General features: G+C 49.2%; 1 protein-coding gene across 1 annotated transcript in view; it reads left to right on the top strand.

Annotated features, from left to right (window-relative positions):
• Positions 1–6,871, top strand: part of ppp1r18 (protein phosphatase 1, regulatory subunit 18) — a 39,424-nt gene extending 32,553 nt beyond the window's left edge. The window contains exon 3 of the mRNA XM_063047447.1: positions 4,991–6,871. Coding sequence (XP_062903517.1) covers positions 4,991–5,007 — 17 coding nt within the window. The 3' untranslated portion in view covers positions 5,008–6,871. The remainder of the gene's footprint in view (positions 1–4,990) is intronic.
• Positions 6,872–13,575: the final 6,704 nt, after the last annotated feature.

Below are 13,575 nucleotides of genomic sequence, written 5' to 3'. Positions count from 1 at the left end.
TGTCTGGTATGGAGGGGCTACTGCACAGGACCGAACGAAGCTGCAGAAGGTTATAAATCTAGTCAGCTCCATCTTGGGTACTAGCCTACAAAGTACCCAGGACATCTTCAGGGAGCAGTGTCTCAGAAAGGCAGCATCCATTGTTAAGGACCCCCAGCACCCAGGGCATGCCCTTTTCTCACTGTTACCATCAGGTAGGAGATACAGAAGCCTGAAGGCACACAGTCAGTGATTCAGGAACAGCTTCTTCCCCTCTGCCATCCGATTCCTGAATGAAGCTTTAGACACTACCTCACTTTTTTAATATACAGTATTTCTGTTTTTGCACACGTTTTAATAATCTATTCAATATACGTAATTGATTTACTTGTTTATCTATTATTATGCTTTATTATTATTATTTTTTCTCTCTCTCTCTGCTAGATTATGTATTGCATTGAACTGCTGCTGCTAAGTTAACAAATTTCATGTCGCATGCCGGTGATAACAAACCTGATTCCGATTCTGAAGTTTTGCAGCCTCAACAGAATCTCTTGTGTCTGGTTTTCCCCTTAATTCCCGGATCTATTTCTATAACACTAGCAGTTCCATTTCAGTAAACAACCCAACTTTATCCAATAACTTGAGAGCAAATGAATGTTTTGTTTTTTTGCTTCTTGACCTTCTGGGCTAAGAGTGTAAATAGACATGAGTAGACTGGTGGGTCAATCTCCGTCAGTAAGCTGAATCAGTCTCGGCCTCAACACCAGTTTCTTTCTCACTCCCCACATCCCTTCACTTCACTCCCTTGTAGTTTAAGTACCTGTCGGTCTCTGCCATGGAGGTATTCAGTGATTCCGACTCAGGGCAGAGAGTTGTGTCCTTCTGGTGGGGGAAATTGCCCCTCATCTCCATTTTACATGGGAGGATCAGAATCAGGCTAAATATCATTGGCATACGTTGTGAAATTTGGTGTTCTGCATATTATGTTCTCAATACATAATAATAAAAATCTGTAAATTACAGAAAGTATATATATGTTAAATTAAATAAATAATTTTTAAGAAGAGGGCAAAAGCAGTGGGGTGGTGTTCATGGGTTCAATGTCCATTCAGACATCAGATGGCAGAGGGGAAGAAGCTGTTCCTGAATCATTGAGTGTGTGCCTTCAGGCTCCTGTACCTCCTACCCGATGGTGGGAATGAGAAGAGGACACGTCCTGAGTGAGGGGGGTCCTCATTGATCGATGCTGCCTATTTGAGGCATTGCTCCGTGAAGATGTCCTGGATGCTGGAGAGTCTGGTGTCCATGATGCAGCTGACTGTGTTTCTAACGCTCTGCTGCTTTTTCTGATCCCGTGTGGTGACCCCTCCATACCAGACGGTGATGCAGCCAGTTAGAATGCTCTCCATGTACTCAACTTGCGAGTATCTTTGGTGACATCTCAAATCTCCTCAAACTCCTAATGAAATATAGCCACTGTCGTGCCTTCTTCGTAACTGGATCGATAAGTAGGGCCCAGGATAGATCCTCAGAGACGTTGACTCCCAGGAACTTGAAACCGCTCACCCTTTCCACATCTGATCCCTCGATGAAGGCAATGAAACTGTGTTCACTAGTGCTGTGTAGCCCCTCGAAGGGAAATATCCAGCTTGTCAAGTATCTGGATGTTTCCATAAATTCACTTTGCCTTCTGTACGTCCCTGAGTACAGACTCAACCTGATCGACCCCTCGTCATAGGAGACTCAGGAGATGCAGATGCTGGAATGTGAAGCATTTAGGGGGTGTCACGGTAGCTTGGCGGCTAACGCTACACTGCACCAGCGACCCGGGTTCAATTCCCACCACTGTATTCCCTTTGACCACCTGGGTTTCCTCCGGGTGCTCTGGTTTCCTCCAGCAGTCCAAAGACGTACGGGTTCGTAGGTTAATTGTTCATGTGGGTGTAATTGGATGGCACGGTCTCACTGGGCCAGAAGGACCTGTTACTGTGAGTGATTAAAAAAACAGTTTTGCCCCTCATCCTACTGCTCCCACCAGCCCTTCTCTTTCCCCTTCCTCACCCTCCTCATCTGCCCATCACTCACAGGTTCCTCCCTCCGTTTCCCCTCTCCACCTCCTGCCCTTTACTCCACTGTCCTCTGCCATCAGGTTCCATCTTCTTCAGCCCTTCCACCTATCATCTCCTAGCTTCTTACATCATTCCCATTCCCCCCTCCCATCGCCTGACTATCGTTCCCCACTCACCTGCATCAACCTGTCACCTGCCTGCTCTTGCCCCATAACACTCTCTCCCAGCTACCTCTCCTCGTTCTGTCTGGTCCACATGAAGGGTCCCGGCCCGAAACGTTGACCGTCCGTTCCCCTCCGGAGATGCTGCCTGACCTGTTGAGTTCCGACAGCCTTTTGTGTCTGCTTGCTCCGGTTTTCCAGCACCTGCAGGCTCTCTCAATCCGTGGGAGAAATCCGGTGGCTTGAGCAATCCGTTGGGAGAAGTGAGTTGTTGGCATTTCAGATCCTGCCAGGGTTTTGAACTGAAACGTCGGCAGTTCTTCCCTGCCCCACCACAGGAGCTGCTCGACATGCTGAGCAGTTTGTCACTCTGCCTGGTGAACAATTCTTCAGTGCCTCAAATATAAACTCAGCTTTCCTCAGAACTTCCGTCGATGGAGGGCCTCAGACAGAAACACTGGCTGCTTACTCCCCTCCATCAATGTTGCCTGACTTGCTGAGTTTCTCCAGCATCTTGTTCACGTCCTCAAGATTTCCAGCATCCGTAGCTTCTCCTAAGCACAAGAAATTCTGTAGACACTGGAAATCCAGAGCAATACACTCGCAAAATGCCGGAGGGACTCAGCGGGCCAGGCAGCAAATATGGATGTTTCAGGCTGAGACCCTTCTTTGGGACTGGAAGCCAGGTGGGCAGGAAAGGTAAAGGGCTGGAGAGGAAGGAATCCGATGGGAGAGGAGAGTGGACCATAGGAGAAAGATGAGGTGAGGGAGACCCAGGGGAAGGTGATAGGCAGGTGAGAAGAGGTAAGAGGCCAAAGTGGGGAATAGAAGAAGAGGGGAGAGGGAGGCAAAGTATCTTTTACCGGAAGGGGAAATCGATATTCACGCCATCGGTTTGGAGGCTACCCAGACGGAATGCAGAACTTTCCCAGTTGCCAAACACGGATTCAGATTCCCATTCCCATTCTGACAAGTCGGTCTGTGGCCACCTCGTCTGCCATGGTGGGGCTGCCCTCGGGGTGGAGGAGAAACACCTCATATTCTGTGTGGGTAGCCTCCAACCTAATTGCATGAATATCGATTTCTCCTTCTGGTAAAAAGAAATAACCTCCTCATCCCCTCTTCTATTCCCCTCTCTGGCCGCTTACCTCTTCTCACCTGCCTATCACCTCCCCCTAGGTTCCCTCCTCCTTCCCATTCTCCCGTGGTCACTCTCCTCTCCGATCAGATTCCTTCCTCTCCAGCCCTTTACCTTTCCCACCCACCTGGCTTCACCTATCACCGTCCAGCCATCCTCATTCCCATTTCCCCCACTTTATATTCTGGCATCCTCTCCCTTCCTTTCTAGCTGTGGAGAAGGATCTCGGCCGGAAATGTCGACTGTTTACTCTCTTGCCTGGCCTGCTGGGTCCCTGCAGCGTTTTGTGTGTGCTGTAACATCTCGTGTTCTTGGTTTGCTTGCCACCAGGCTGACCAGTCTATACTGAAGCATGCAAGGTCGTGCGAAAGGGAGAAGTGTCACACTTGCAGACAATGTGCAAGAGCCAGGACAAGGTAGACTGGAAGATCAGCGGTCCATCTGAATTGTACAAGGGGTCCCATCAAGGATAGAAGCTGTGCTTGAACCCGGTGTCCTCGAGCTTTTCTAACTTCTGCCCGATGGGTGGGGGGGGAGAGAAGAGGGAATGCCCATAGACAGACAGCTACAGCACATTACAGGCCCTTCGGCCCACAGTGTTGTGTCGACCATGTAACCTACTCTAGAAACTGACTAGCACATAGCCCTCTATTTTTTTAAGCTCCATGTACCTATCTAAGAGTCTCTTAAAAGACCCCATTGTATCCACTTCCACCACCATCGCTGGCAGCGCATTCTATGCGCCCACCGCTCTCTGTGTGAAAAACTTACCCCTGGCATCCCCTCGATACCTATTTTCAAGCACCTCAAAACTATGCCTCCTTGTGTTAGCCATTTCAGCCTAGGAAAAAACCTCTGGCTATCCACATGATCAATGCCCCTAATCATTTTATACACCTCTATCAGGTCGCCTCTCATCCTCTGTCGCTCCAAGGAGAAAAGGCCAAGTTCACTCAACCTGTTTTCATAAGGCATGCTCCCCAATCCAGGCAACATCCTTGTAAATCTCCTCTGCACCCTTTCTATGGCTTCCACATCCTTCCTGTAGTGAGGTGACCAGAACTGAGCACAGTACTCCACGTGGGGTCTGACCAGGGTCCTATAGAGCTGTAACATTACCTCTCGGCTCGTGAACTCAATCCCACGATTGATGAAGGCCAACATGCAGTACTCCTTCTTAACAACACTGTCAACCTGCACAGCAGCTTTGAGTGTCCTATGGACACGGACCCCAGGATCCCTCTGATCCTCCACACTGCCAAGAGTCTTACCATTTATATTATATTCTGCCTTCAAATTTGACCTACCAAAATGAACCACCTCACACTTATCTGTGTCGAAGTCCATCTGCCCAGGGTGAGAGTTGTGTTGATAATGGTATCTGCCTTTCTCAGGCAGCAGGGAAGCGAATACAGTCAGCTGATGCTCCGAGACGTCATAAGATCTTGGCTGATTTACATGACCTGCAGTCACGATGATGCGTCTGTGCCTTGGAAACAGTTTCATTGTTAAAGTTGCTCTGCGGATGGGAGTTGCTGCCTTTGTTGATTGAGCCCTGGCAACGAACCTCCTTCCATCAACTCCACACACTTCCTTCCTCCCGTAATCCATGTTGTTTTTCCCTTCCCTTCCCTTCACAGACGAGAGCTGCAGGTGATGTTGGACGTCCGCCACCCGACGCTCGACTTCCGTAAATGCCACCGAACTCTGCTTTAAGTCTCGTAAGCTGCTGAGGACCACATACCCAACGAGAACAAAGATAACAACCCAGGAGCCTTTGGGGTTTCCCTTCCGTTCACTGGGCCTGCAGTGGATGTCTCTGTCGAGGTGCTTCGCTTCCTCTGGGTGCTTTTCTCAGGAACGCACATCTCCACCAGGTCAAGTGGAACTTGTGACCACAGCCGGAGAGAACGGACATTGTGTGTTTATACTGTTAGGGGACCACTGCGGTTCCTCGCCCGAACGTAACTTCCCAAATGCCAAATCCTTTTTCCCAGCTTCACATGCCGGATTATATGAAGTTCTTGAAGAACGTAGGCTCCTGCAGGAAGAACAGTTGCCACGGTGATGTGTGTGTGTGCGTGCGCAAGTGAAGGGGGATTTGGTATGTCAATAATATTTATTCCTCCCCTCGTGTGTAAACAAGGGCGCGTGCTGTATTGTGACAGGGTTTCTCTCCGTGGGGAGACAGGACACTGAGCAGAAGTGAATATCCCAACCTTCTTGCAAAGGAGAAGGCCCCCCCCGCACCCCCACAGACCCGGGTGAGGGTGAAGTAAGGGCGACGGAGGCCTGGTACGGTCCAGACTTGGACCTCATCTGCGCTGTCGGAAGGTTCAGAATTCCCAGTGTATTTCGGACATGGGCAGGACCTCTCCAACAACACAACTGGGTCGCTGGCCATCCTGGAGTGAGCCTGCCATTCTCTTACTTCCCGCCATCGGTTTACGACCCCGCTCACCGCAAAGAAGGCTTGGAGACCCTGGGCCAGCCTCCCCCGGGATTTTCCAACCCTAATTCCTTCATCGTCCCTCTCTTTCTGCACAGCATTTTGGGAACTGGGAAAACAAGGAGGAGCCATAAGACTATAAAACATAGGATTAGAATTAGCCATTCAGCCCATCGAATCTGCCCTGCCACGCAATCATGCCTGATATTTCTTTCTAACTTGCTTCTCCCGCCTGCCCTCCGTAAACCTGAACCCCCTTACCAATCACAAACCTCCTCGATCTCTGCCTCCACAGCCCTCTGTGACAACGTGTCCCACAGAGTCACCTCCCTCTGGCTGAGGAAATCCCTCCTCCTCTGGGTTCTAAAAGGACGTCCCTTCATTTGGAGGAGGATGTAACAATCCCAGCTACTTGTCCATCCTGGGATGACCGGTCCCGGTGAAAAGCAATCAGTGTGCGAGGAAATACGTCCAACGGTACCTCCGACTCAGGAATTCTTCCCCCAAAATGACAGGGCTTTCCCCAACCCTCACCTCCCACTGGGCATCAGTGAGGATGTTGGCCTCTCTCTCTCTCCCCCCCCCCCCCCAAGTCATTCAGACACAATCCCTCAGAATAATCCTGGGAATTGTCCCACCTTCTAGTCATGCATCTCCTCTGCCTGGAAGTGGAATGCCACCCGACTCCTGTTAATCAGAGGCACTGCACGGGATAAATCCTGGGATAATCCGTGACAACTGGCTGGTCCCAGGATCACTGTCAGGATACGAGATTTCCTAAAAAAAAAACACCCCTCCCCGCTCCCAGATGCAGTCTTCCAGTCCATACAAGACATTCCCGTCTCCCAGTTTACAAGCTCCAGATTGTATGTGTTTTTTTAAAATATAAACTTTACAGTAGATTTTGTGTGGTGTGAATGTGAGTTTTTATGATGAGTTTGGTGTGAGTGGTTAAACGATGCATGTCAACAATTCTGCTGCCACAGCCGCATCCTCCTTGGAAGTGTATTCACACATGAACCTCAATAAAGTTTTGTAACTGGTTCAAGGGCAGCTGAAGTCCAGGTATTGGAGTAACAAGCAACATCAAACAGTACGATATCAGAACAGGCCCTTTGGCCCACAATATCCGCATCAGGCATGATACCAAGTTGAGCTAATTCTATCTGCCTGCAAATGAGACCATCAGGAGCAGAATTAGGCCATTTGGCCCATCAAGTCTGCTCCACCATTTCTTCATGGCTGATCCATTTTACCTCTCGGCCCCAATCTCCTGCCTTCTCCCCCTGACCAATCTAGAATCTATCAACCTCTGCCTTAAATATACATAAAGACTTGGCCTCCACAGCCGCCTGTGGCAAAGAATTCCACAGATTCACCACGCTCTGGCTAAAGAAATTCCTCCTCATCTCCTTTCTAAAAGGACAGCCCTCTATTATGAGGCTGTGTCCTCTGGTCTTTGACTCCCCCACCATAGGAAACTTCGTCTCCACATCCACTTTACTGAGGCCTTTCACCATTCGATAGATTTGAATAAGGTCACCCCTCATTCTTCATATCACAAGCCGTTCAATCCTGGAATCATTTTGGTGAACCTTCTCTGAACCCTCTCCAGTGTCAGCACGTCCTTTCTTAGAAAAGGGGCCCCAAATTGCTCATGATACTTGATACATGCCTTGCCTATTCATGTGTCTGTCTAAATGTCCCTTAAGCAACACCATCACATCTGTTCTCACCACATTATTTCATCCAGATTGTTGATGTAGATGTTAAAGGACCCAGCACCGATCCCCGTGGCACACCACTAGTCACAGACCTGCAATCATAGAAGCAACCCTCTACTACCCTGTCTGTCTTCTCCCACAAAGCCAACATCTAATCCAATTTACTACCTCATCCCAAATGCTGAGCGACTGAAGCTTCTTGACCAGACTCTGGTGCAGGACCCTGTCAAATGCCTTACTAAGGCCCCTATAGACTACATCCACTGCCGTGCCTTCATTAAATCTCCTGGTAACTTCCTTGAAAAACTCTGTAACATTGGTTAGACACGATTTAGTACACACAAAACCATGCTAACTATCCTTCATTAGTCCAGTCTATCTAAATGCTTATGTATCTGGTCCCTTTGAACACCTTCCAATAACTTTCCCACAACCGATGTCAGAATCACCAGGCTATAATTTCCCGGCTTATTCTTAGAGCCTTTCTTCAAAACCGGAACAACATTAGCTCTCCTCCAGTCCTCCAGCACCTCATCCGCCTTTCCCTCAACTCCTCCCAGACTCTATATGGTGATATGTCCTTTAAAAAGGCAAACACAAGGAAATCTACAGATGCTGGAAATTCAAGCAACATACATCAAAGTTGCTGGTGAACGCAGCAGGCCAGGCAGCATCTCTAGGAAGAGGTACAGTCAACGTTTCAGGCCAAGACCCTTCGTCAGGACTAACTGAAGGAAGAGCTAGTAAGGGATTTGAAAGTGGGACGGGGAGCTGGAGATCCGAAATGATAGGAGAAGACAGGAGGGGGAGGGATGGAGCCAAGAGCTGGACAGTTGATTGGCAAAAGGGATATGAGAGGATCATGGGACAGGAGGCCTAGGGAGAAAGAAAAGGTAGGGGGGAAACCCAGAGGATGGGCAAGGGGTATTCTTCTCTGTATTGGCGAGGCCTGAGGCCTTTCTATATATTGGCGAGACCCGACGCAGACTGGGAGATCGTTTCACTGAACACCTACGCTCTGTCCACCAGAGAAAGCAGGATCTCCCAGTGGCCACACATTTTAATTCCACGTCCCAGTCCCATTCTGATATGTCTGTCCACAGCCTCCTCTACCGTAAAGATGAAGCCACACTCAGGTTGGAGGAACAACACCTTATATTCCGTCTGGGTAGCTTCCAACCTGATGGCATGAACATCGACTTCTCTAACTTCCGCTAATGCCTCACCTCCCCCTCGTACCCCATCCGTTATTTATTTATATACACACATTCTTTCTCTCACTCTCCTTTTTCTCCCTCTGTCCCTCTGACTATACCCCTTGTCCATCCTCTGGGTTCCCCCTCCCCCTTTACTTTCTCCCTCGGCCTCCTGTCCCATGATCCTCTCATATCCCTTTTGCCAATCACCTGTCCAGCTCTTGGCTCCATCCCTCCCCCTCCTGTCTTCTCCTATCATTTTGGATCTCCCCCTCCCCCTCCCACTTTCAAGTCTCTTACTAACTCTTCCTTCAGTTCGTCCTGACGAAGGGTCTCGGCCCGAAACGTCGACTGTACCTCTTCCAATAGATGCTGCCTGGCCTGCTGCGTTCACCAGCAACTTTGATGTGTTTTGCTGTCGTTTAATAAGGACCTTTGGATTAACTCACTGACCCACACAACTGTCGGATGTACGTGGAAACCAAAGTACCGGGGGGGGGGGACCCGTGGGGTCACAAGGAGAACGTACAGACCATATGCACATGCTGGGACAGACAGACAGACACACACACACACACACACACAATATAGTAAACACGAAAATTCTGCAGATGCTGGAAATGCAAAGCAACACACACAAAATGCTGGAGGATCTCAGCAGGTGGGCAGTGTCTATGGAAAAGAATACAGTCGATGTTTCAGGCAGGGACCCCTTCGTCAGGACTGGAAAGGAAGGGGGAAGATGCCAGAATGAAGAGGCAGGGGGAGAGGAAGGAGGGTCGACACACATGCACGCACGCCCCCGTCTCTCCCGGTCTAAAGACGTCCAATTGCAATGATTCTTGTGGGAAATTGTACGTTTTCCCCCGTTCATGCCTTTCCTGAGAAAGGTCATAAGTGTGAGAGAGGTTAATGAATATTGAAAGTTTCTCCGTCATAAAGGAGTGATGTGTTTTCCCGGCTTATCACATCTGCCTGGAACTGTGACAGCTGACGAGGTGGGGAGGGGACCCGGGTCTCTGGAGCGGTCAGGCATCAGCCCCAGTCCAGTGAATCAATGTGTTGCTAGCAGTGAGAGTGTAGTGCCTGCAGCAGGGAACAGAATGGGAGCTTGACTGTCACAGTAGGGAGGCAGCCGCTCGGCCCGTCCGTTCCATGCTGACCAAGGTGCTCCATCCCAGCTAGACCCGCTTGCCAGTGTTTGGCCCATCACTTTCTAAACCTGTCCAATCCGTGTACCCGCCCAACTGTCTCCTGTACGCCCAGGGTATTGTAGAGGTCAGCACAACGCTATTACAGCCCGGAATGTCAGAGTTCAATTCCGCACTTTCGGCAAGGAGGTTTGTACGTTCTCCCCGTGACTGCGGGGGTTTCCTCTGGGTGTTCCGGTTCCCCCCGCAGTCCAAAGGCGTACCGGTTAGTAGGTTGATTGGTCATTGTAAATTGTCCCGTGATTAGACTGGGATTAAATTGGTGGGTTGCTGGGCAGCTCGGTTCATTGGCCTGTTCCACGCCATATTTCCAAATAAAAATGAATAAATCTCCTTCTGTCCACCTACTCGACATAACACAGTGGCCGCTTTGTTAGGTGTAGCAGTAGCCTAATAAAGTGAGCACTGAGTGTGTGTTCATGGTCTTCTGCTGCTGTAGCCCGTCCACTTCAAGGTTCGATATGTTGTGTGTTCAGAGATGCTCTTCTGCACACCTCTGTTGTAACGCGTGGTTAATGGAGTTTCAGTCAGCTTGAACCAGTCTGGCCATTCCCCTCCGACCTCTCTCATTAACAATGGGTTTTCTCCCACAGACCCGCCGCTCACTGGATGTTTATTGTTTTTCCACACCGTTCTCTGTAAACTCTAGAACCATAGAACCATAGAAACTACAGCACAGAAACAGGCCTTTTTGGCCCTTCTTGGCTGTGCCGAACCATTTTCAGGCTAGTCCCTCTGACCTGCACACGGACCATATCCCTCCATACACCTCCCATCCATGTATCTGTCCAATTTATTCTTAAATGTTAAAAAAGAACCCGCATTTACCACCTCGTCTGGCAGCTCATTCCACCACTCTCTGTGTGAAGAAGTCCCCCCAAATGTTCCCTTTAAACTTTCCCCCCTCACCCTTAACCCGTGTCCTCTGGTTTTTTTCTCCCCTTGTGTGTGAAAAATCCCAGGAGATCAGCAGCTTCTGAGATCCTCAAACCACCCCGTCTGGCACCAGCAATCACTCCACGGTCAAAGTCATTTAGATCACATTTACTTTTATAAATTTTAATTCAAGGTACGGCGCGGTTAATAGACCCTTCTGGTCCAATGAGCCTGCGCGGCCCAGTTACACACATATGACCTATTAACCAGCGCATCTTTAGAGTGTGGGAGGAAAGCTGAGCACCCAGAGCAAACTCAGGCGGTCGGGGGAAAAGTACATACCCCTTACAGACAGGGGCGGGAGTCTCTTCCCCATTCTGATCTTTGGTCTGAACCTCTTGACCATGTCCACGTGCTTTAAGCATTGAGTTGCTGCCACGTGATTGGCTGATTATGTATTTGCATTAACGAGCAGGTGTGCCTATTAGGGTGGCCACTGAGTGTTTGTGCCATTCTCTGTGTAAAAAAGTTTGCTCTTCAATTTCTCCCCCTCACCTGAAACCTAAGCCCTTGAGATCTTGATGAAAAGATTCAAAGTAGATTTATTTTCGAAGTGTGTATACAGAACACAACCCCGAGATTCCACCTCCGGCAGACAGCACCAAACAAAAAAAAAACCATGGAACCCATTCAAAGAAAAACTTCGAAGACCCAACGCGTGAAGAAAAAGAACAAATTGCGTAAACAGCAAAGAGTGAGCAGACAACACAGAGGATATCAACGTCAGACCAGGAGTCCAGGAGTATTCAGTCTAGTTCAGTTCAGCTCCGCTCCGCCAGCCGAATGCAGACTGCGGAGCCAGTCTTCACCGAAGCGCCCCAATCCTCATCCATCGCCCTGATCAAGCTGCTCAAAAACAGTTTTTAAAGAAAGGAGTAACCAGAATCCAGAAACATGAACCACAAAGTCCCCCAAAACGAACCCACAGCCACGAGCCTCACCAATCAATCCTTGCAATGCGGATCCCAAGGGACCTCAAATTTCCTCCGGCAGCAGGTAGTGCGAGGGAGTGGAAGACCAACCCTGGGGAAAGAGGCGGGTGCTTTCTCCCTATCTATGCCCCACATAATTTAATTCACCTCGATCAGATCACCTCTCGGTCTCCTCTGCTCTGTCCCATGTGGAGATGGTATTGTCCAGAAGGCACTTTGCAAGTCAAGAATGAAGCCTAAATCTTGCTTTATTAAGTTTCTTAACAGAGAAATAACAATTACCGACTCAATCTTCTGTAAGTAAGAAAGAACAAAGGACACAAATGAAGGAAACAGAAAGTAAATAACTCGTTTTGACACTGAACAGCAGTTCCACGGCATTGTGTGAATTGCTCCAGATTGCCGGGTTCTGCAGAATGCTGTGTCTCTGAAACTTGCCATTGTCATCACCCTGTGCCCAGTCGTATGACCTGGGCAATCGTGTTCTTCCATCTGCCTTCAATCTGAGTTCTAACAGACCCGTCAAAACTTTTGTCTTTCCATCGTGAACGTTACGCGCTGTCGACGGCCACTTTTCCTTCCACCAAATTTTTTCTGCAGTTTCCTCCTGTGTTACCCGGCATTCATACATTTCATTCAACAAATCTGTCGGCCTTTCAGTCATGAAATCTTCCAGTGCTCGGAGCATTCCCGTAGCAGTGCCGCTTGGTCCTAATGCCTCTAACTGCAACACTTTATTCTGCATTCTGCTATTGTTTTCCATTGCGACGTACTGGTGTGATGAAATGATCTGTAACGGTGGCATGGAAAACAAAGCTTTACACTCTACCTCCCCACACTAATAAACCAATTTACCCTGTCAGGCATCTTCAGTAGAGCGAGGAACAGTGACCATTTCATGTTCCGGGGCCCTGGTCAGATTTCTGTGACTTTGACGGTACAGCACAGAAATAGGCCCTCTGGCCCACAATATTGGTTTATTATTGTCACTCGTACTGAGGTAAGAGTGAAAAGCTTAAACAAAAGACAATCTGCAGACACTGGAAATCCAAAGCAACACACACACACACACACACACACACACACACACACACAAAACGCCGGGGGAACTCAGCAGGCATCTGTGGAAAAGAGTAGCCAGTCCACGTTGGGCCGAGATCCTTCATCGGGACTGGGAAGGAGTCAGACTAAGAAGGTGGGGGGAGGGGAAGACGTACAAGGTGGTAGGTGATAGGTAAAACCAGGAGAGGAGGAGGGGTGCAGTAAAGAGCTGGGAAGTTGATTGGTGAAAGAGGTAAAGGGCTGGAGGAGGGGGAATCTGATAGGAGAGGGCAGATGACCGGAGGAGAAAGGGAAGGGAGAGGAGAACCAAAGGAAGGTGATGGACAGGCAAGGAGAGAAGGTGAGAGAGGGAAATGGGAATGGGGTATGGTGAAGGAGAGGACGGGCTATTACCAGAAGTTTGAGGAATTGATGTTCTTGCCATCAGTTTGGAGGCTACCCAGACAAATATAAGCTGTTGCTCCTCCATCCTGAGTGTGGCCTCATCACGGCAGTAGAGGAGACCATGGACTGACATGTCGGAATGAAAATGGGAAGAAGAATTGAAATGGGTGGCCATTGGGAGATCCCACTTTAGTGGTGGATGGAGGGAATGTGCTCGGCGAAGCGGTCTCCCAACCTACATCAGGTCTCATGGATATGCAGGAGGCTATACCGGGAGCACCGGATACAGTAATTGACCCCAACAGACCCACAGGTGAAGTGTCGCCTCACC

Source organism: Mobula hypostoma, chromosome 5 (assembly GCF_963921235.1).
Source record: "Mobula hypostoma chromosome 5, sMobHyp1.1, whole genome shotgun sequence".
In the NCBI taxonomy this organism is placed as follows: Eukaryota; Metazoa; Chordata; class Chondrichthyes; order Myliobatiformes; family Myliobatidae; genus Mobula; species Mobula hypostoma.
This window is presented reverse-complemented; position numbering and strand designations above follow the sequence as displayed.